This window comes from Drosophila navojoa, chromosome 4, assembly GCF_054131105.1.
Source record: "Drosophila navojoa isolate 15081-1374.11 chromosome 4, UAZ_NAV_1.0, whole genome shotgun sequence".
Taxonomy (NCBI): domain Eukaryota; kingdom Metazoa; phylum Arthropoda; class Insecta; order Diptera; family Drosophilidae; genus Drosophila; species Drosophila navojoa.
The window spans coordinates 9,223,144-9,245,046 of NC_142892.1; the positions used below are offsets into that span (position 1 = coordinate 9,223,144).

A 21,903-nucleotide genomic window follows, 5' to 3' on the forward strand; every position below is an offset into this window, starting at 1 on the left:
TTCGGTAAGCCTTCAGAACAGCTGTTCGGGCACTAGCAAAGCTTAACTTTAAATAGAGAGGAGCTCATTATTAAATACTTGACATCAATTTAAGGCCAGCTTTGGTTTTCATCTTCGTTTTGCATTCTATGGAAAGCCCTCCACTCTCGTAAAGCTCATTTGCAAATCCCCAAATGTAGTACACAATGCACATTAAATTGCATTCAAGTAGCTCGCTTTCCACTCTCTATTAGCCCCTCCACTTTTTGCAGCTCGTTTGCATTAATGCGATATATATTTTTTTTAATGTACATGTCTCTGCCTTTCAGCTCAGCTACAAATGACATTTGGGTACATGGCTCGATGTAATGAATTATAATATGTAATTTATGTTAATTTCACTCAGCAAAAGAGAAAAACTGCAGCGTTGTAAAGGTAATTAGCTGTGATTTCCATGAAAACTTTTCAGCTAGACTGTAGCACATTCAAAGGCAGCCAGTTCAACTGGCTATGTAGAGTGTTATCTATAAGAATTGCATATCATTTCTTAAAGACTCGAGCTATCTGAAAATTGAGTGTAGATTTTCCCTAACATATACTTCTGCTGCGACTCAAAATTATTTTATATTGAAGAAGCTGCAACAAAAATAATCCAAGGTATATTGTAAAGATTATCTATATTGAATTCCCTTAAGAGTTTTCTTTAATTTTTTCCATATTTTCGAAGATCTCATTTATTGATTATAATTTCACTAAGATTTCATCACTAGAACTCTTACTTGCACCTCTCATATATTATATACCCAAAAAAAAAAAACACCAACCAGCAAGAAAAACGCCATATTTGTTAGGATTACAAAGATTTATTTTATATTGAACGAATTTTTAAATTAATTTTTTAATATTATGAATTTTTAGAGAACTATTGAACTATTATTTATTTGCATTTGCTTCTTTTTCTTTTTTCTTTTAAGTTGAAGTCTGTTAAACAATGTAAAATTTATCACAGTTTATAATCTTAATGCTAAGTGTTTAAATGTGCCTGTATACAATTACAATGCGGTTTATAAAAGAAGCTGAACCTATTATAATGCTTACATCAGATATAGTTTAAGACAATGCACGGCTTTTCATTATTCATATAATCATTATTATCATTATTATTATTATTATTATTAATATTATTATTAAGTTTTAGTAGTTTTGGTACTTATGTACCAATGTGGTATATATTATATATGTATGTATGTATATGCGTGTGTTTATATATTTATATTAAGTGTTAAATATTACACAATCAAATTACGTTGTTGCACGAGCCCAGAAATCTGCGGAGATAAATAGACTTCAATGGAAATAACTGTAGAGATTAAATTTATGTCAATTGCAAATCTTACCTAAATTATGTTATATACATGTGTGTGTGTGTGCGCGTGTGTGTATATACGATATTGCAAATACATTGGGGTCTTCAGTCCCACTCTCTAGACGGACGTCAGGCTAAGGGAGATTTAAAAGTCATTTACTGTACATGTGCATGGACTATTTTGAGTGAGTGTACCTCTTGAAGAGCGGCTTGAACATGTTGTCCGCCGTACGCTGCAGATGGGGCGAGGAGGAGCTGCTGCTGGCGCTGCTGTTGCCGCTGCTGTAGTCGTCCCTGCTGTGGCTGCCAGGGTACTCGTAGTCGTTGAGGCGCGTGGAGAAATTCATGGGGTAGCCGCAGCCGGGATTGCTGTAGGCGGCATTACTGCTGCGACAGGTAGCGGTCATAGGGATTTGGGAAGCGGTAGGCAGCAGGCTCAAAGCTCCGCTCAGCACCTTCATATTCGGCGGAGTTTGGGGTGGAGTATCGGGTTGGGCTTCGGGAAACCCCATCGCCATCGCCCGCTGACTCGCTGTGGACTGAGATGGCTGCGACTGACGCACCGCTGGGTAGGGCCCCGATCCCGGCGACTCGGCCAGGCCCAGGCCCAGCCCCAACCCCAATCTCATGGCCTCGCTCGGACTTGGGTTTGCCGTAGTAGGGATGGTAGGCGTATGTGTGCCGTTGGAGCTGCTGCTGCTGTGCAGGCCACTGGGACTGTAACTGTGTAACGGGACCGCACTGTTCGTGCTCGTAGTATGAAGCTGCTGCGTCGTAGCCCCTAGAAAACCCCCGTAGGCCGTGGTATGCGCCCTGACATAGGGCGTGCCGTTGAACAGGTGGCTGCCCATCGCCAGAGGCTGTTGCTCCATCTGCAGCTGCTGTTGCTGCTGCTGCTGCTGCTGCTGCTGTTGGTGCTGGTGCACCTGGGAGGTAGCCATGCCCTGACCCTCCTGCTGGGACTGCGGATGCAGATGACGCTGCATAGACTGCTGCTGCTGCTGCTGCTGCTGCTGTTGTGGCATCAATTGCCCGGGGCCCATGCATGCCGGTGGCGGGGTCTTGCAGGCAACTGTGTCGGCCAAGCTCCAGATTTTGGGCTTCGTAGCTGGAATCGGCACGCCACAGTCCCGGCCTAGCTGGTTTTTTGGATCGCTATGCTCGCTGTGCTTGCTGGCCATGCCCAGGCCGCCCTCACCCGCATGGAAGGCGGCCGGCAGCACCGTCTGCTGCGGCTGGTAATAGGCGGGATGTTGATGGTGATGATGATACGGATTATACGCAGCCGGATGGCTGCTTCCGCTGCCGCCATGATAGCCACCCGATGGATAGCCGAAGCCAGCACGCAAAATGTTCGCCTGGCCGAGGCTCTTTTGGTCCTCGTCGATGAGGTCCTCCTCATCCTTGGCCACGTCTGCAAGAGGGGAGAGAGAGGGAAAGAAAAGCAAAGCTCAGCTACAATTGCCTGGACCACCTGTACCAATCGACTACCTTTGGCCAAACTGCCGCCATGCGAATCCTTGCTGGACTCCACATCATCCTTGTCCTTCTCATCGTCCGACACCATAGCATCGTCATCGTCATCCGTGCGATTCTTTGGCTCCCAGGTCATCTTGTTCTCCTTCTTGAGGCGACGACGCGCGTTCGCAAACCAAGTCGAAACCTGGGTCAGCGTCATCTTTGTGATGATCGCCAGCATGATCTTCTCGCCCTTGGTGGGATATGGGTTCTTCTTGTGCTCGTTCAGCCACGCCTTCAGCGTGGCCGTCGATTCGCGTGTGGCGTTCTTCCGGCGTGCAGCCAAATCGTAGCTGGCTCCATAGCTGATAGAGAGAGTGGGTGAGGGAGAGATAAACTGGTTAGTGTAATGGTCAAGGCATGTATTTTTTTCTATTACACTGCGCTACAGCGAACAAACATGAAAATTCATTAAAAATGCGAACAATTTAAATTGATGCTTTCATATGCAGAGCTAGAGCTCGGCACCACCCACAGATGCCACACCTCCAGTGTAGTACAACGTCAAAATATTGTAAAACATAGTTGTGAAACAGCGCACAGCAACAACAACAACAACTGCAACAACAGCAACAATGAGAACAACACTCAACAATAACGAGGACGACAACGCCATAAGCGTATGGTCAACTTTTTGGGTTTGGGTATGCAACTGGGAAACCGAGTCGGATGCAGAAGCTGGAGCCGGAGCAGGAGCAGGAGAAGCAGCAGCAGGAGCAGGAGCTGGAGTTACTAGCCCGAGCCGAGCCGAGCCGGAGCCCAGTTATTGCGTTTGCATTTTTATCCAGCTCGCCTTCACCCACATCTGCCCTGGTCCAAAGCTCTGCTAGCTAAATTAAGCCACCCCCAGCCATGCGTATATCCAGCTGCAACTCATCTGTGCAACAGCTCCCCAGAGAGCCGACAGCAGTTTCTTTTTTTCTCCTCTTCTCCCTTTCAGACTCCTTTTTTTTTTTTGTTAATTTTTCATGGGATTTTTATGGTGCCGCAGAATCAACAGTTTGTGCGGTGAATTTTACAACAAGATAAAGAAGGAAACTGTGCTGCCAGCCTCGGAAGCTGCTGTGGACTCGTCGGTGTCGTTGTCCTGCCCCCATTTCCATTCAGCGCATCCTTTACTGGTTTTGCACATTTTTATTCTCTTCTTTTTCCCTTTGCGGTAAGCTGAATCTAACAAAAAACCAACAGCAACAACAACAACAACAAAAAGAAGAAGCGCGTCGTGCCAGAAGAAATGTGCACGATTTTTATGCAGCGTCGAAGTTGATGTTTGAGTTTTTGCTATTATTGTCTGGCACAAGGACGTTGGGCACTCGCAAATTTGTTCGCTCACAGTGCGGCTCGTAAGTAAGTTGCCCGTCAGCTCGTCTGCCTGCCCGCCTGCCCGCCCGCCCCAGTCGAAAGTCTGCCAAAAGGATGTAAGTGCTGGCGCTTAAAGCTATCGATTTGCCAAACTTAACCAAAGAGACAAATTCAATCCTATTAAATTTTGTTAAAAAGCTTTTGTAAAAGTTTTGCAACTATGTAAAACGGATAATGCATTTCGAGGGGGAGGTAAATCGCTTTTGTTAATGGTTAGAGTAATATGTATTGAGTATGATATAGCGAATATCTCTTTAAGCTTATGCCTCAATTGTTTCTCTTTTGATGGATAACTCTTTTGATTTCTGACCTAAAATAATAATGTATAATAATATTATGAGCCCTCTCAGCATGGCTTTATCATAACTTGTATTAGAAAAATTCTTATAATTAATATAAATTTATAGTTAACTTATGTTAGGCAGTTTTTGATAATAAGATAGAAGATGATATATAAGTATGAAACAGAATATATCTAAGGAATATTTTCAGCATCCTGGAGTTCTTATGCTAAAGTTTTATTAGCATAAGCAATTATAGATTCGGAATCGTAATATATATTCAATATATCCATATATGGATATGATCTATGGTCTATTCACACATTATTCGGCTTCAGAAGTCAACAGATTTGCTCTGTCTTTGTTGCCCTACTATTATGTAGATGATTTTAGCTATAAAAAAAAACGACTATTTGTATTTATTCAGCTTTGATGGATTCTGTTTCAAATAAAATAACATATAACAGTTCCACTACGAGCTTTATATGTCTAGCAGACTGAGGCCAGAATAGAATTGTAGAAACAAGAAATAAAATGTAAGAAAGCAAATTAACGTGCAATAAAAACAAATGAGTGAAAGGTGAAATGTGGAATGTGGCGCTAGCCGTATATACCTATAAGTATATGCTATATTGTATACTCTATACGATACACTGCTATACCATATCAAACAAATAAACACCATGTTTGTATATATACGACCCATAAAGACTCCTAACAAATCGGGAATATTATAATCGGCTTTCGACAACAAAACGAGCAAGCATGCTAAATATAGCTTGCGCACCTGTGCAAGGTATTTAATAGTCGTTGTAGGGTTTTTTTTTTTATTTCATTTGACTTTTTTCCTGTTATTTGTTGTATTCATGTTGTTTTTATTGCATTTGCAATTTGCTTAAGCATCTTATGAACGTTAAAAACAAATGTTACGATTTCTGTAATTTGGTGCACGAAAGCTGAGCGAGCGAACATCGCGGTTGGCGATTAGTTCCCGCCGTATTATTATCGCGTAGGCTGACCGTAACCGGCGGATGCAGCCGCATGCAGGTGTGTATGTCTCTGTGTGTGTGAGTGTGTGTGTTTGTTTAGTGCGCTTTTGTTCTCTAATGTTTTACAATTTGACGAGCACAAGCGTTCATTTGTTGCTAATTGCCACGCATTCTATTTTTGCACTGAATGGCCGTATGTATGTATGCTTGTGTATGTGTGTGTGTTTGCTTGTGGCTGGCTTATAAGCCAGAGTCTGCGAGCTCGGCCGCTGCCCATAATCTTGTTAACAAATCGAATTCTTGTTCACACACAAACAAAAACCGAAACACAAAAAAACAACAACAAAAACAACAACAGCCACGTCGCCAAAGTTTTTTTTTTTTTTTAATAAATATATATCTAAAATATAATTTGTATGTGTGTGTCTGTTTGTGTGTGTGCACATGCAATTTAATTTTAGTTGGCAATTATAATTACATGTTGTTGTTGTTGTTGTTGTTGTTGTTGTTATTATCTGTGAGTAGCAATTTACAGCAATGAACACACATTTTAAACAAATAATGCCAGGCACGACAAGTGACATTGGCTCCAAATGGACGTGCGGCAGAGCACTTTATGCCCAACCACCCACACACAGACGCACGCACTCACTCACTCACTCTCACTATCCCTCTCTCTCTCTCTCTCTTTCTCTGGCCACAGCCCGTTCTTCTTTTAAATGTCTGTCAAACGTGTGCACTCTCGCTCAATATGGCGGCCAACATGGCGTTCATTTACTCACACCTAGCGCTGGCTTCACTCAGCCAGAGTCAGAGTCAGAGCCAGAGCCAGAGCCGTAGCCGTAACCATAGCCAAAGCCCAGACCTGGTCCCCAGTCTCAGCCTCAGTCAGAGTCAGAGTCTCAGTTGCAGTCGCTGTCGCCGTCGCCGTCGCAGTCGACGTCTCATACCCTGTTGCAGCTCAGCTTTCATGAGCTTTACGCACGCAACGTTCATGGGGCAAGCGCGACGGCAGTTGCAGTTGCAGTTGCAGTTGCATGTCCGTTGACTGTCCGCTGCAACGTCAATATTCTGCCGCTGCCGCTGCTGCTGGTGCGTGTGCCTCACACACACACACACACAGCTCACTGTGGCGTGCAATTAACTGCGATTATTTTCGCCGCAATCATAAATAAATAATTTCGCGCGCTCTAGCAATTTTCACAATTCAAATTTTATTATCGCCTCTGTCTGGCTGGCTGGCTGGCTGGCTGGTCAGACCCTCTCCCTCTCCCTCTCCCCGTCCCTGGCCCTTTCGCTGTCTGTCCCCAGCGACGCGCAATTAAATTCAAATCAATTTGAAGTACTCGCAAATATATTTAACAATTAATTATGGGCGCACAATTGCTTTTGATTTGCCCCAACTCTTCGAACAGCCAGCACAATCATTTATATATGCATATCTACATATGTGTATGTATATATCGTAAACTGTTCCATAACTTACCCATATGCAGACATGGGATCGTACGAGTAATAGCCCGTTGTTGGCTGCAGTCCAGCCGAGGTCCAGGCGCCCATTTCAGTGCCAGCCGCCGAGTCCTTTAAGCCATAGGGATTGCTCTGAAATGATTAAGGTAAAAGATAAATATTGAATAGAATAAATATTATTAAATATTACTAGAAGTTAGCCCCAGTTGCAAAACTATATATATAGAAAAATTTCTACCCAAACTTCAGCTAGTTCGGCGTATCCTTTCAATCTATACATCATTGCTTCAATCACTTTTTAATTGATTGGAGTTATATGAACGCGCTCTTTCTTCTACTTCTAAATGCCTCCAAGAAGTAGTTTATTTTTCTATTGCCATAGAAAAGCTACTGAAACCGGTTAGCCCCAGCCCCTAATCACAGTCCGTACATCATGGCTTCAATCAATTGCTTGACTGATTGTAATCGCTGCCTACATATAAACATTTGCTAAATACAGTTGAGGCAACAAATTTACAAAACAAAACTTAATTCGAATTATTTATTTTATAAATTTCGTTTGTTTGTCTATTCGACCTTAGACATAAGGCATAGGAGCTACGAACAAAATGATTTTCCCACAGTATCCACAAAAAAGTTGACGATTTTGTTAACATGGAATTTATAATTTGGCAACATATTTTGCCATGAAACAAGCGCGCGCTGACGTTGACCATATTTTATAGCCAGACAGTATGATGTGTATCCAAAAACATAATTTAGACCAACAACTCTAATAGAAACAGAGATAGAAACAGAAACAGAAATCGACAAAAATAAGCTGGAACTGCGATTATTGTCGTTATGGGGTTCGAACACTCTTAATTTTAATATTGGAAGCGTATGGCCGCCGTATGACCTTAAGGTTGACATTTTTTTTTCCATTTTTATTTGGCGATTTATGAGCGACAACTATTGGTCACAGCTCCATAGATCGGGGGGCTAGATGGGCAGCTGAGCCCGCTGGGCTGGGAGTCTAGCGGCGAATCTGGTTGGCCGAGCCGACTTGACTTTTGTTTAGCCTCTTGATTTATGAAATGGCATTAACATTTTTAATTGCTTAACATCATGTATGCCATTGTTTATTAATTTTTTAACTCACCTTTTGCCGACGCCGACGCCGACGCCGTGACAAATATATTTATCGAAATGTCATTCGATCGAAATATATATATTTATATATATATAAATGAGTTGGAAAACAGGGAAACAGGTATCGGATATGATATCGTTGACGCTCTATCTACATGCCCTGCGCATTTCATATCAAACGAAGGCCGACCAAAAAACATGAACTCTGATTTACGAGATTGTCTGCCGGCTGGCTCGGCTCATTGCCTCTGCTCAGTATGTTGTGTGAACAACAGTTAGATGTCAGCAGATCTTTCACACTCCGTACTATCTATGAGTGGAACCAATTTCTAACTGCTCGCCTCCTGCGGTGGGGCGGTGGCCTCCCTCGACTTCTTATCGCGCGCTGAATGTGCGAACGCGCAGCCAATGATATTTTCTTAATTAAAAGAGAACTCGGATAAGAGCGCGGCCAGCGCTCAGGTGCATATGCCAGGTGACAGCCAGCCAAAGGCAGAGGCAGAGGCAGAGACAAGAGAGCAGAAAGGGGAACGGCCACGATTCACTTTGAATTTCCTGTTCTTGTAAATAACAATTTAACATGACACATTGGTAGCTGCTTATTTGGTATCACGCAGAAGACTTCTCCCTTGCGCACTCAGTTTCTCACTTTTTACTCAACTCGGTCTTTTTTTTCGCTTTCGGCGGGGAGAGTTACATAAAAGTCTTGTTTGGGCATTATTAAGTTAACAATTGGGCCAACGTTTGGGTACGTCTGGAGACTGAAATTTCGAAGAATTTCGGTTTACAAACAAAACTTTACTGGAAATTGAATGGAAGAGAAACTCCCAAAGTTTTTGTACATTAATGTAACTAAATTGTAGACTATAATGTATGGAATATATGTATTTAAGTATATATAAAACCAGTTTGAACTTGAATTGACAACAGCTTATAGACTATGCAAAACCAATTCAAAGAAATTCTTCATCTGCAGCCTTCCTAATCGTAACAAAAGCTTTCAGCAAATGAAATTTATGTTCAAAATGAAAAGCCTTCTTCCGAATGGAAAACCCTTTGCAGTATTCACATTTGATTTTCAATAAACTAAACAATATTAGAATCTATATAGTTCTAAGCTTCATTTAGAGACGACGAGCTAACTGATTGGCCTATTAATTGGTAGCTTGTAGTTCGCTACAAAGGCCAAATATTTATGTTGTTTGTTTGTGCTGTCCACAGCTGAATGTGTATGCCTGTCTACAGCTACAGCTGCAGCTCCAGCTGCAGCTCCAGCTCCAGCTCCAGCTCCGGCTCCCGCTCTGGCTCCCTCTTGAAGCTCGAGTATGTCATCTAGTATGTCATTTAAAACTGTGTGCATGTTGGCCGTGTACATTTCTGTGGTCACTTAGAAAATACAAAGGGCACACACACACACACATACACACACTCACTCTCATGTGAATGAGATGAATACAAAAGCATAAGCTCGATTAGCCCACACATACAAATGCATGGCGAGCTTCATCTGGGAGTGTAATTGAGGCCATGGGGCAATATGTTTTGTTTCGAATGATTTTGCCTTTCGTTGCGCAAAGTATCGAATATCACAATGGTAGTCAGCACAAGAGAAAGAGACAGCCACAGCAACAGAGATAGCAACAACGATAGCGAGGGAGCGAGAGGGGGAATCAACTCCGATACAAGCTGTAGCAGCGACTAAATGAGGTTTGACTGAGCTTCAGTCAGCCATAATGATAATTCGATTTACTCGACTACATTGACAAGCCGTTGTCGCATACGGTATATGGTATACGGGTATACGGTATACCCTTTCCCTTGAACTCGAACTGCGCGTCGTCTACGTCTGTGGCTCGACTGTTTTGTTTGAGCTCTTTGGCAACGTCTGCCCGCTGACTACACAATTAAAGTCATATGTGGAGATAATCCATTTAGCCGTCTTGGCTTTCACTTACCAGCGGCGAGTAGAAGGCGGAGCTGTCTACGCCGATGCTCTGGTAGGGGTTCTGATCCGTCGATGGATATGGCGAGCCATAGACCCCGACGCTGGCCGCCGGCAGGCGCGAATAGCTGGATAGCGCCAGCCGTGCGGAGTCGTACTGACAGGAGCAGACCGTCTGGCCAGAGACCGGATCGGTCATAATGGGACGGCCGTTCTCGCAGCAGGAGCTGCCCGTTGTAGGCGTTGTGCCCACAGCGCTGCTGTCCAGGGAGCCACCGGTAATCGCATCGGGGCCAGCGACAGCGCCAGCCACAGCTGATCCCGTGGCCGCATTTGAGTTCTGCGAAAGCGCATCGGGACTTAGGGCGCCCGTTGAGGCATCGCCTCCTCCTCCTCCTCCTGCTCCACCTCTTCCAGCTCCAGTGCCAGACCCAGGACCACCGCCTCCTCCTCCTCCGCCACCGCCCGGCTGCTGCTGGCTCGCCTGGCAGTCGGCACCACCCGTGGGGCTCAGAGCCGGCGCGTTTGTCATCACCAATGAAGATGCATTCACGTTCGCCGAGACATCTTCAGGTGTCTGCGTCACATTCGGCGGCAGGAGCTGCAAAATACCAAAAACAAAAAGCAGAGATTGCAAACATTGAGACGATTGACTGAGAGCATTGAAGAGCATGTGTGTGTGTGTGTGTGTGTGTGTGTGTGTGTGTGGAGACGTGTGTCCCATTATCTTTGCACCACTTAGTGTCAGGCTAAAGACTTCATTTAAAGTGGAAAAATTGTCACCCTCTTTAGATTCCCAATCTGATTCAGATGCATTAACAGATGTCTCAACTACCTGCTTAGATAACATTAATATAAACAACAGACTCAATTCACAAGCTTATCAACTACTTATGCGTGTCGAGTCGCCTTCAGCTCTAGTCCAGCTATCTTCGGCTGGCCACTGGCTTACTGGTTTACATAATTAATGAGTGTTTATCAAAGCCATTCCAACTTCATTCTCGATTCCAAACACAAATAGAAAACGCATTCAGATAAGCACCAAAGTCATCAAAGACACTCGACTGACTGAACTGCCCAATCTAAGCAGCTCAGCGTAGACCTAAGTGGTTTCTGTTAACTCCAGCCACTTGAACCTTATCTCCATATCACTTTCAACTCAATTATTATAATTAAAAATATTAATTTTTGTATATTTCCATGGATGACTATCAATAGAACATATATTTGTTATTGAACTGAAGAACATGTTGAACAAGTTTTAATTATGAGAGAAATATAATAGAATATAGGAGATATATTCTATATTCTATAGGCTATATTCTAGAGGCGAGAGGCGAGAGGCTAGATTCTAGAGGCGATATTCTATATTCTATATTCTATAGGATATTCTATATTCTATAGGCGAGAGGCTAGAGGCGAGAGGCGAGAGGCGAGAGGCATAGGCGAGAGGCGAGAGGCGAGGCTAGAGGCGAGAGGCGAGAGGCGAGAGGCGAGAGGCGAGAGGCGAGAGGCGAGAGGCGAGAGGCGAGATTCGAGAGGCTAGAGGCGAGAGGCTATAGGCGATAGGCGAGAGGCGAGAGGCGATAGGCTAGATTCTAGAGGCGAAAGGCGAGAGGCGAGAGGCGAGATACAGATTAGAAATTCTATTCTAGGCGAGAGGCTATATTCTATATTCTATATTCTATATTCTATCTCTATATTCTATATTCAGATTATAATTCTATATTCTATATTCTATATTCTATATTCTATATTCTATATTTTATATTCTATATTCTATATTCTATATTCTATATTCTATATTCTATATTCTATATTCTATATTCTATATTCTATATTCTATATTCTACATTCCATATTTTATAGATCTCTTCTCTTCTTGGAAGAGGACATTCCAATTAGATTCGATTGGCTAATGGCTAATAAGATATTGGCAATTGAGATACCAAACCAGTTCAGCTCGAAACCAGTTACTAATCCTAGTATATATACTAAGCTACATAGTTATGTCAAGAATTATTCCATGAAACTTCATTGGAGAACAAGTTAGGACACTCTTACTCCAATAAACGCTTCCTCGTATACTTTTTGTTCTGCAAGAACCTGACGAGAAGGCAATACCAGATCGGCTATTTACATATGTTCCCAGACCACTTGATGAATAGACATGATGTGGTCCACCTCGGCGAATTGCAGCAGAGTTCATAAATATGGATGGACGTATAATGAACGTGCTGTCGACTGGGCAGGAGGAGGAATCGCGGCAAGTAAGGAAGGTTTAATTTGAAAAATCGACAGAAGGCCCCATTACACGATCGCACGATAACATATTGTAAGCGAATATGGTGTTAACACACAATCAGCGCCAGGGGCGATGGGCTACAGTACAGAAGCTGCAATTGTGGCTGAGGCTGGGGCTGGAGCTGAGTGATCTTATAATCCTGCAACCGATTAATCTGTCCGCCATATTTGCCACATCGATGGCCGCCCATTGACGGATTGCTGTAACGTCGGCTACATCAATTACCCCAACGCAATCGATTTAAAGTGCAGCAGCAGGAGTAGCAGGAGTAGCAAAAGCAGCAGCAGCAGCAGCAGCTTGATGATGTTCACCATCTTGAAGCGTTACGCCAATGGCATGCGCCAGTCGCTTGGCCATGGCAATTAATATGCAAAATGCGAGCCAAGCCCTGGAACCCAGACCCCAGACCCCAGACCCCAGACACGGACCCAAAGACCAGACAGCTCCGTTCAAGATGCCAGAAATCAATGAGGGTGTGGCAGGCAACGCTTGCAGGCCAAAGCACCGAAGATGCAGAAGATGGGGCAGCTGTACACATCGAAATGCTTCTGAAAATTGCCGCGGGACAATCGGCGAAACGAGGCGAGCTTCAATATTTTGCCAGAGTGTTTTCGCAATATGCCGATAAACCTATAATTAACTCGAAATACTTTGCTGATGGACAGCTACAAATTGATCGAATGCCGTCCAGCGACTATCAGACCAGCCCAAAGGTCAGATACGCCGTGTATACATATATATATATACACACACTGCCCGCCGCTGACTTCGGCTAGCTTACAGCTCCCGTCGTCGCTGTGGCCAAAGTCATAATTATCCTGGAATCATTAACATAATCTGTCGATTGTCTGCGATACGTGAACGTGGCCGCGGCTGGGGCACTGAGGCCTAATTTTATAAGTATAGAGTCAAGGTAAACTACATGAAATAGATTTCATCCTGATTTCATAAATGAATAGAAAATATTGTTGTAGCCAGTGAGCGAGATGAAATTATGACTCAGCCAGCGAGCCAGAGCGGCGAGGTCGAGGCGAGGCGAGGCGAGGCGTCTGTCCGCATGTATCAAAGAACAACCATTAATCAAATTTCAACAAATGATTGATTCAATGTTATTTTTTTATGTCGCGCTTTTTAATTAGTGAAAAATACGCACAAAAAAGCAAATGTGAATAAAACAGAAAGAGAGGGGCGAAGCAAAAAATTGGCAAAGACAATGATGAAGCGGAGGAAAGGACATTCGGGCCAATCCACCGGCCAGTTCCCAGGCAGACAGCGGGCGCTCTCTCACACACGGAATATATGAGAATTATGACAAGTGATCTGATAGGCGACACCATATAGGGACTTCTATGCGAATGGGCAGATTCCGCATGCATTATGCATGAGTGCAGCGCATCCAATGGGCAGCAAGTTGACTGCGTAAAAAGGAAGCTGCAGCTGGAGCTGGAGCTGTGGTCGGGGCTGGGGCTGCTGCTCGAAGGAAGCGCCAGCTGAGACCCACTCGGTTGTGGACATGGACATGGACAACAACGACTCGCAGACCCCGTTCACTCTGTCTCTCTCTCTCTCTCTCTCGGTCTTGCGCGCACACGCGGTCTGCCTGATCTGATAAGATCTCTCTGCGCGGCCTTGCTGCGCGGCCCATGTGTGTGCACTACCAATTTCTGTGAATCGCAAACTGCGCACTGAGCTCAATGATCTAATCTCGACTGTTGCATCTGCTGCTGCGTCGCCAGTGCGAGGCCAGTCTGCCTACCTGACTGCTCCTCCTCCTCCTCTTCCTCCGCCACCGCCGCCACCGCCTCCTCCTCCCACTTCTGCCACTCCTGCACTTCCGCAGATAACCAAGTTGATAGTGGAACTGCAAGCGCCACATGATGCGAAAGCCCGGCTCCACTCGGTAGCTACGAGCAATGGGAATGCAGCGCAATGTAAAGTAGATCACATCGTCGAGGCCCGCTTGTCGCCGAGTCGGTCGGCCGATCTGTCTGTCGATCGTTTGGCTCCGGCCACTCGATCGATGTTCGCCCGCCCGTCTGATGTCGGACCTCCGGTAGCCGCCACTGATGCCACTATCGGTGTGGCTGCATCTGTGCTGGGCCTCCTGCCTCCAGCTTCTGCCTCTGCCTCTGTAGCATCTTCTCTGCTCTCATTGACTGCCTGCTCACGTACTCGTGAGCGCATGCGCAGGCGCATTCCCAGAGCCTGCTCTGAGCTGTCACTTTACGGTTATAAATTTTATGATTTACGATCGTTGCAATTGAATTTTATTGACTTTTCAACAGTTTCACATGCTCGACGCACTGACCGCAGCGCCTGTGCGTGTGCGAGAGAGTGCAGCTGCGTGTGTGTGCGTATGGGAGTGTGCATCGGCTTGCCACCTCCCACTCTCACCTGGCCCCCTTTTGATTAAGTTCCTAGCAACTACTGCAGTTGACATAGAAGGAAGTATTCTCTGAGAAAGAATCCTAACTATTAGTATGGAAGATCATGGAAGAGAAGATCATTAGTAGATCACATAATCGGGCCGTTGTAATATCCAAAGCTGAAGTTTATCTCTCAGTAAAACTTAGAAATTTCTTTAGATGTTCCATTTTATAATATATAATATATAATCTATTATACTTTTACTATTCAATTCTTTGATATTACATCATAGCAATAGAAGTTTGTATAAAATTCTAATTAAGTTGAATTAAAACGTAAGAAGTATTTGGAAATGAAGATATATCCTCCTAGTTCACAGAAATTATAAAATAAAACACATTTATAAACCTACAAATTTCAAAGAGCGTTGACAGTATCTTGCAAACCCATCGACAGTCTAGCTTGTGTATTTAAAGTCGGGCTGCTTATAAGATCAATCAAACTTATCAGAAGACTTACGAGCCTGCTATATCCCCTTCTTAATACGTGTCTAAATACCTTTTCTGCTAAACTTAAAGACGGCAAATATTGCCCACTTATTATTATTTTACGATTCATAAAATTTGTTAACCCACCTGTGAGGCCGACGGAAAACCGCCGTATCCAAATTGTGTATAGGCGGCCATTGCCAAAGAGCAGCTCGAGTTGAAGCTTCGCTAAGAGTTGTATTCGTTTATTGAGTTGTTCTTTTTGATTGTTTAACTTTAATTATTGGTATTAAGCTTAATTGTTTATGTAGATAGCACTGCTGTTGTCTTTGCGCATCAATTCGTGCTTCAGTTCACCTCTTCGAGTTAGCTGTTCAATGTGACAATTTTACCGTTGGTTAACACACGCATAAACAAAATTCTAAACACGAGACTCAGTTGAGCACAATGAAGGTGCGGGCGGGCGAGCGACCGAGCGACAGACCAGAATCAACATTGGGATTATTGAGCGTAGCAGCGACTGGCGACGACGACGACGACGACAACAATACCGACATAAACATAACCATAACAATTGCAACGCTTATCCGCACACAGACACAGACAGACGCACGGCTACAGCTACAGCTACAGCTACAGATGAACAGCCACTGGCACAGATACAGCTACAAATTTCAGCTGCACGCAAACGCAAAACGCATACGCAAAAAACGAAACGGAGTCAGCGACAGCGACAGCGACGGCGACGGTGACAGCGACGGTTGCGCGCTCCAGATGTTCACCTATGTACGTTCGAACACGAACTGGTTGCGGATGGTTACTCACAACCGGCACGAGAGCTAATACGAATGCCGTTGCTCTGCGACTCAGTTCGCATTCCGTTGCAATCGCGTTGTGCAGGGCTAGAGCGAGACGACGCTACACTCTCTCACTGGCGCACTCCAACTAGAATGGAAATGCTGCTCAGGCCGACGCTGGAAATGTGCGGCGACGCCCTCTGAGCTTTGCTACTGGCGGTGGTGGTGGTGTCGCCTTATATCGTTCCAGTGCACACACGCACACACACACACTCGGAAGCATGCTCTCGCCTTTCGCTTCTCCGCCTAAGCAAGGAGAGTAAACAAACAACCACACACACACACACACGCACGCACACTCACACATTTATAGCAGCTGGAAGTGCGCTGCGTTACCCGCCAATCAGAGAGCGCCATTCGATTCGTGTATGACGTAGCCGCTTCTGTTCTTTAGCGCTTCCTGTGGCCCTCCATTGACAGGTGCGACTTTTATTAGCACCATGCCATTTGAGCCAAACAAAAGAAAGCAAAAACGAAATGGAAATACGACCATTAATTACTTCTTATTTTCACGCTTCCCATGGCAGGGGTAGTGTTTCATTTTGGGCACGCCCATTTGTTTTGTTTGGCTAGTCGCTTGTTTGTTTACCTTTCTGCCGAGCGACTCTATGCCGACTCTCATTCAATATGAGCAACGATCGTGACGCAGCAACAACAACACCTAAATAATATACAACAACAACTAAGTTGGCCTATATTTGTGCTGAGATAAGTACTGTTCAATACAGATAAGCAGCAAAAAGAATTCGTAACTTTTAACTGTTGCTTTAAGTAGAAACAAATTCTTAAGTATTTAAAGTATTTTCAAAAAATATTTTTATTAGGGAAAAGTTCGATCAAAATTTTATATAATTATGGTATTTTGTAAAAATATTTTGGAAGGTTCTCAAAAATAGAATTGAAATATGGATTCATATTTGATAAATTAAAAATATTTGTCCTAGGAATAGAAACTAAATAATATATAAAATAGAGCAAAAATCAAAAAAAAGATTGAAAATTTATAATACAAAAAATGTTTATTTAGATATAAATAGTTATAGCTGCCAGTCTTATATTTAAGAATTAAAAATCATCCATTTATTTATTGACAAAAATATGTTAGCTTAACGTAAAAAAAGTAATGATAAGATATTTTGTCTGCCACATAGAACCAGACCCCACAAATTGTTTCACCTTCCAACTTTTCCGTTGTATTATTCAATAAAAAAGTCATAAAAGCAAAGTACTTTAGGTTCTAAAACCTAACCAAGGTATTTTTAGAGCCTGCTAAGTAACAAAAAGCAGTTTTGATCACATTTCATATCAGACTTCAGTTGCACTTCGGGAACTCTCAAAACTTTTTATACCAAATCAAATGCATCTAAAAATTTCATAAAATATGAAAAATGTTCCACTTAAATGAGCTTGCCCCAAAAGCATATACCAAATATATATGCACATCAACATATATATTTATATATTTAGATGTATATGCGTATACACATATATAATTTAACGAGCTAGATTTTTTTATAGAGCGAACTAATAGAAAGACGTCACAGCGGGCGCATCAAGTGCGTATTCACTGTAATTTATTTTTCTTTTTTTTTTTTGTGGTCGCGTCGAGGTGCTGAAGCTTGTGTTTGGCAAACTTGTTTCTCTGTTTACTTTTTATGATAATGTCATAAAAGCGAATTAACCTATAAAACCGAAAAGTGTGCGCCTTACATGATGGAATTGCGACATAAGGTCTGGGCGTGTCCTTGCCAAAGCGAAAGATATATGGTTGTCAGAGTGAGGGCGAGGGCGAGCATCGAGTGTGGGCTTAAAGCAGCAGCTGACCAAAACAATTTCAGGTTAACAAATTTAAAGGGATGCCAGAGAAAATCGCGAATGGGAGCAGAAGGGGGAGGTTGAGGAGTGGTAGGCAGCAGCAGCAGGAGGCGTTGCAGAAGCAGAAACAAGAAAAAGCAATAGAGGAAGAAGCAGGAGGCTGAGCTGCAGGTGCAGGATCAGCAGGAGGGGAAGGGGAAGAGCAGGAGGTAACCAGCAGGAACAGCAACAGAAGTAAACAGCGGCAGCAGCAAGAGTAGGATCAAAAGCAGGAGCAAGAGACGTAAGAGAACCTGCAGGAGCAGAGGTAAGAGTAAGAGCTACAGCTGTAGCAGGAGTAAGAGAAAGTGAAGGAGAAGGGCAGAGGGGAGCAGCAGCAGGAGTAGCTACAGCAACATCAGCTACCAGGGCCAGTAGCAGGAGCAGCAGCGGGAGCAGGAGCGGGAGCAGTCAAAGCCACTTCAAAGTGTCCCTCTGGGGTGTTAAGTACAATATTTGCTCTGTTGCGCGCACTTTTTGCGAGTCAACTGCAATCAATCAATGGGTCGGCGGACGCAACCGTCCAGCTGTGGACGGGCCGATGGATGGTTGGGTTGGACGCTTGAAGTGGCAACCACATGGGGCGTTTCCATTTGCAACCGCCACACATTGACCACCCTCGGCGCTCAGTGCCATGCCCCAGAAGTAGTACGACACTCTTGCTCTTCCTCTCATACACTTTCTCGCCCCTCTCTCTCTCTCTCTCTCTCTGTCTCTCTCGCTTTCTGCTGTTCTATCAATACTCAGTGGCCTTAGGCAGATCTTATGCAATCGAGTTTTTTGGCCCTTGCACAAGTATGAAATCAGTTGCCGCCACTTAAATCTATTTTGACAATTGAGCTGTCTGACAGCGTTCACTTTTCACGCATATAAATGTCAGCCAAATGCATCCCCTATACACATACATATACATATAACTCTGCCTTGCAGCCCTCTCTCTCTCTCTCTCTCACTCACTCTCACTCTCTCTTTCGACCATTAGCTGGAACGCGCATTTTATGCTGCTTTAATTGCAACATCTGTCACTGCGGTTTATGCATATATCAATTTCAAAATAGCTGCCAAATGGCAACGGCAATGATTCGAAACCCAAACCCGAACCCAAACCCAGATTCGAACCCAAACCCATGCAGAAAGTACCACCATGAAAAATGAATTATTTTTATTTTTATTATTTTCGCCTCGCAAACTCATGCGACAAAACTGTCACAACATTCGCTTCTGACACGACAGCCCAGCTGAAGACGAGGGCTGTGTGTGGCAGTGGCACAGGCAGAGGAACAGAGGCAGAGGCAGAGGCAGCGGCAGTAACTGTGGCAGCAACACTCGATGTGGCAGCAGCAGCAGCAGCAGCTTGACAAGGAGGATGAGCCACGCACTATGCGAAAGCATTGTTTTTTTGGCATTGTTGCAGTTGTTGTTGTTGTTGTTGTTGTTGTTGTTGTTGTTGTTGTTGTCATTGTCAGCATTGCCGACTTTAATGGATGTCAGAATACATAAAAATTGTCAAAGGGAAATATGGCGCTGTTACATAATTGATTTCCATTATAAAACAACAGCAAAAAATCACAAAAAAAAGAAAATAAATAATATAAAATTGTTTGCTCAAAAAATGATTTGACTGGTGTTTGAAGAGCAGCTTTTAGACTATTAAAAAAAACATGGAAATTTATCATGCTTAGCTATAAATAAAAAAGCTGGATATATGTTATATTTTTAGCTATAAATAAAAAGTCCTAGAAATATTTTTAAATAAATAATTCTTCAATTTATTTTGACATATTAATACTCTTGAAAAATATCGGTAATAATATTCTACTGCTAATATTCTATTAGTAATAATAATATTATAATCGTAATTTCTTAATTTGTATAATAATTTTCTCTACTATCTAACAATTTTATAAAATTTTTATATTTTTGCAAATAATTGTTCGGTTTAATAAGAAAATATCTAAGGTCTAGTACTCTTATTTTAACTTACAAATATTTATAAATAAATAAATGAAATCCATTTGCCATAAATTGAAGCAATGAGAACTGTAACTCCATGAAAACTCATAAGACCTTTAAGCCCATAAAAATATATTTGAGGATAACAAAGATCTGTGAAAACAAGTTAAGCCACGCCAACAGATTTGGTAGATGGCTCAAATCGTTAGCTGAAGTGCCTCATTCTGAGCTGCAAGGCAGGTCGTTATAATTGACAGCTTAATAGGCATATCATCGGGGCCCTTTCCGATTTCGATTGACAACACGAAATGTTAATGCAGTTAGCAAGTGCAAAACATTTAATGTATTTGCAGTTGGCAGACGCGTGTCGCGCGATGTAATTGCGAGAGGACTCTTAAGCGCCAGGGCAAACACAATGAGTGCCGCGGCGCGGGCTGAGAGGATAATGTTGAGCGGCTGCTCAGCAGCAGAGGATTGCCCAAATGAGTTTGTCAATCAAAATGCAAATGTCAGCGGGAAAGTGACATAATCCCACTTGGGAGCTGTGAGCTGAGAGCTCTGAGCTGAGAGCTGAGCTAAGCCAAACGAAACGAACCGAAATCCCGGTGCGAGTTAAAGCGTTTGACCGCAGCCGTCAGAGAGCAGCCGAGGGAGGGAATGCAACGGAAATAGCAACAGATGACGACGATGACGATGACGACGAGGATGACATTGATGTGTGAGCAGGAGAGAGCGAGAGAGAAGCAGGCATGACAGCCACTGAGAGTGAGCGAAATGGCTAGAAGGACGGTGGGTGGGGTTGTTAAATTGCAATAATCGGCTCTTGAGCTCAGCGAAAGCAGCGAACAACGTTTATGTTTTATGTGCTCATTTATAATGCGTGCTGCTCATTTGGTAATGGTTCGATAATGACACAAGTATAAGCAAAGAGAGCGAGAGAGAGAGAGAGAGAGAGAGAGAGAGAGAGAGAGAGAGAGAGAGTGGGAGTACTTAAAAGGACAGCCAAGCAATGCGTGGAAAACTGGACATCTGTTTGATAAAGCAATATGTGTGGAGTGTGTGTGTTTGTGTGTGTGTGTGTGTGTGTGTGAAGAGTTTCCCATTCGACAATAAATCTCAAACACTTGTGTAAGAGGAAACTTTTCTGACAGCTCTGCAGAGATCTGCAGCGGCAACAACGTCGATCAGCTTGCATGTAGCTTTAGGCGCCACTCGCCGGGGGTCAACAGGCGGCCGGAGGCGAAAAGAGAAGAGAAGTTTAAGTGGGAAACTAGCCAGCCAGCCACGACTTCGATGTGACTGAAATAGATAGACACCGTCTGTGGACAGACCCGCAGACGGACGCAGTCAGTCTAAGTCGCCAGCAGAGAGAAAAAAGAGTCATAAAAGTGAATAAGCCCCATTTCCAATTGCCAATTATACTGCAAGCGGACCCCGCCATGACAAGACAAACGTTGCCAGCTATCGACGATCGTTGCCGTTGTCAGCATAGGCCGACTGAGCGACTGGATGCAGCAGCAGCAGCAACTTGGAGCTTGGAGCTTCACGACGGATTCCATTGCGCGCCTGTCTACGAGGCCCCAAAAAAAAACAAAGTTTTCCCTCGACGTTCAAATTCTCCGGCGAATCGTGGCACAAAACGCCTCGAATCTACTTTTACCCCTCTCTCACTCGCCCCCTCTCTTTTCTTATATAATATATTTCATTTAATTTGCGGCGCTTATCAGGCGCCAGGCCCAAAGACAATCGGTGACAATGGCTCAATCGTAGTACAAATAAATGCCAACTATCGTGCCATGGCTAACACACACACAGTCATACACACACACACACCTTCTAGTGTTAACATGGCGGTGTCAAAATTATTTAGATTTCAGACTCGATTTAGAATGAAACTTTGCTGTAAGTTTTATTTTAGTTAATTAATCGAAAATAATAACAAATATAGGAACGTGCTCAACAAATCTCTGGCTGGCTAGCGGATTTGTTGTCAAGCTCTGTACAGACTACCTCCCTAATAATTTTATTGTGTAGATCTCTC

The 21,903-nt window shown here is 43.6% G+C and overlaps 1 protein-coding gene across 1 annotated transcript; it reads right to left on the reverse strand.

Annotated features, from left to right (window-relative positions):
- Positions 1-931: 931 nt before the first annotated feature.
- On the reverse strand, positions 932-16,015 carry ara (araucan). The gene is made up of 7 exons (XM_018100189.3): positions 15,346-16,015; positions 10,052-10,639; positions 6,982-7,097; positions 2,837-3,168; positions 1,541-2,759; positions 1,377-1,479; positions 932-1,307 (listed from the first exon to the last, which is right to left on the reverse strand). The coding sequence occupies exons 1-6, from the start codon at positions 15,394-15,396 to the stop codon at positions 1,464-1,466; spliced, it is 2,322 nt and encodes a 773-aa protein (XP_017955678.1). The 5' UTR covers positions 15,397-16,015; the 3' UTR covers positions 932-1,307; positions 1,377-1,463.
- Positions 16,016-21,903: the final 5,888 nt, after the last annotated feature.

Excerpts from the sequence above, each read along its gene's own strand:
- ara (XM_018100189.3), bottom strand. The coding sequence starts at position 15,396 with ATGGCCGCCTATACACAATTTGGATACGGCGGTTTTCCGTCGGCCTCA. Across the intron at positions 3,169-6,981 it reads GATCCCATGTCTGCATATGG|CTATGGAGCCAGCTACGATT; the intron begins GTAAGTTATGGA and ends TCTCTCTATCAG. Across the intron at positions 2,760-2,836 it reads TGGCGGCAGTTTGGCCAAAG|ACGTGGCCAAGGATGAGGAG; the intron begins GTAGTCGATTGG and ends CCCCTCTTGCAG.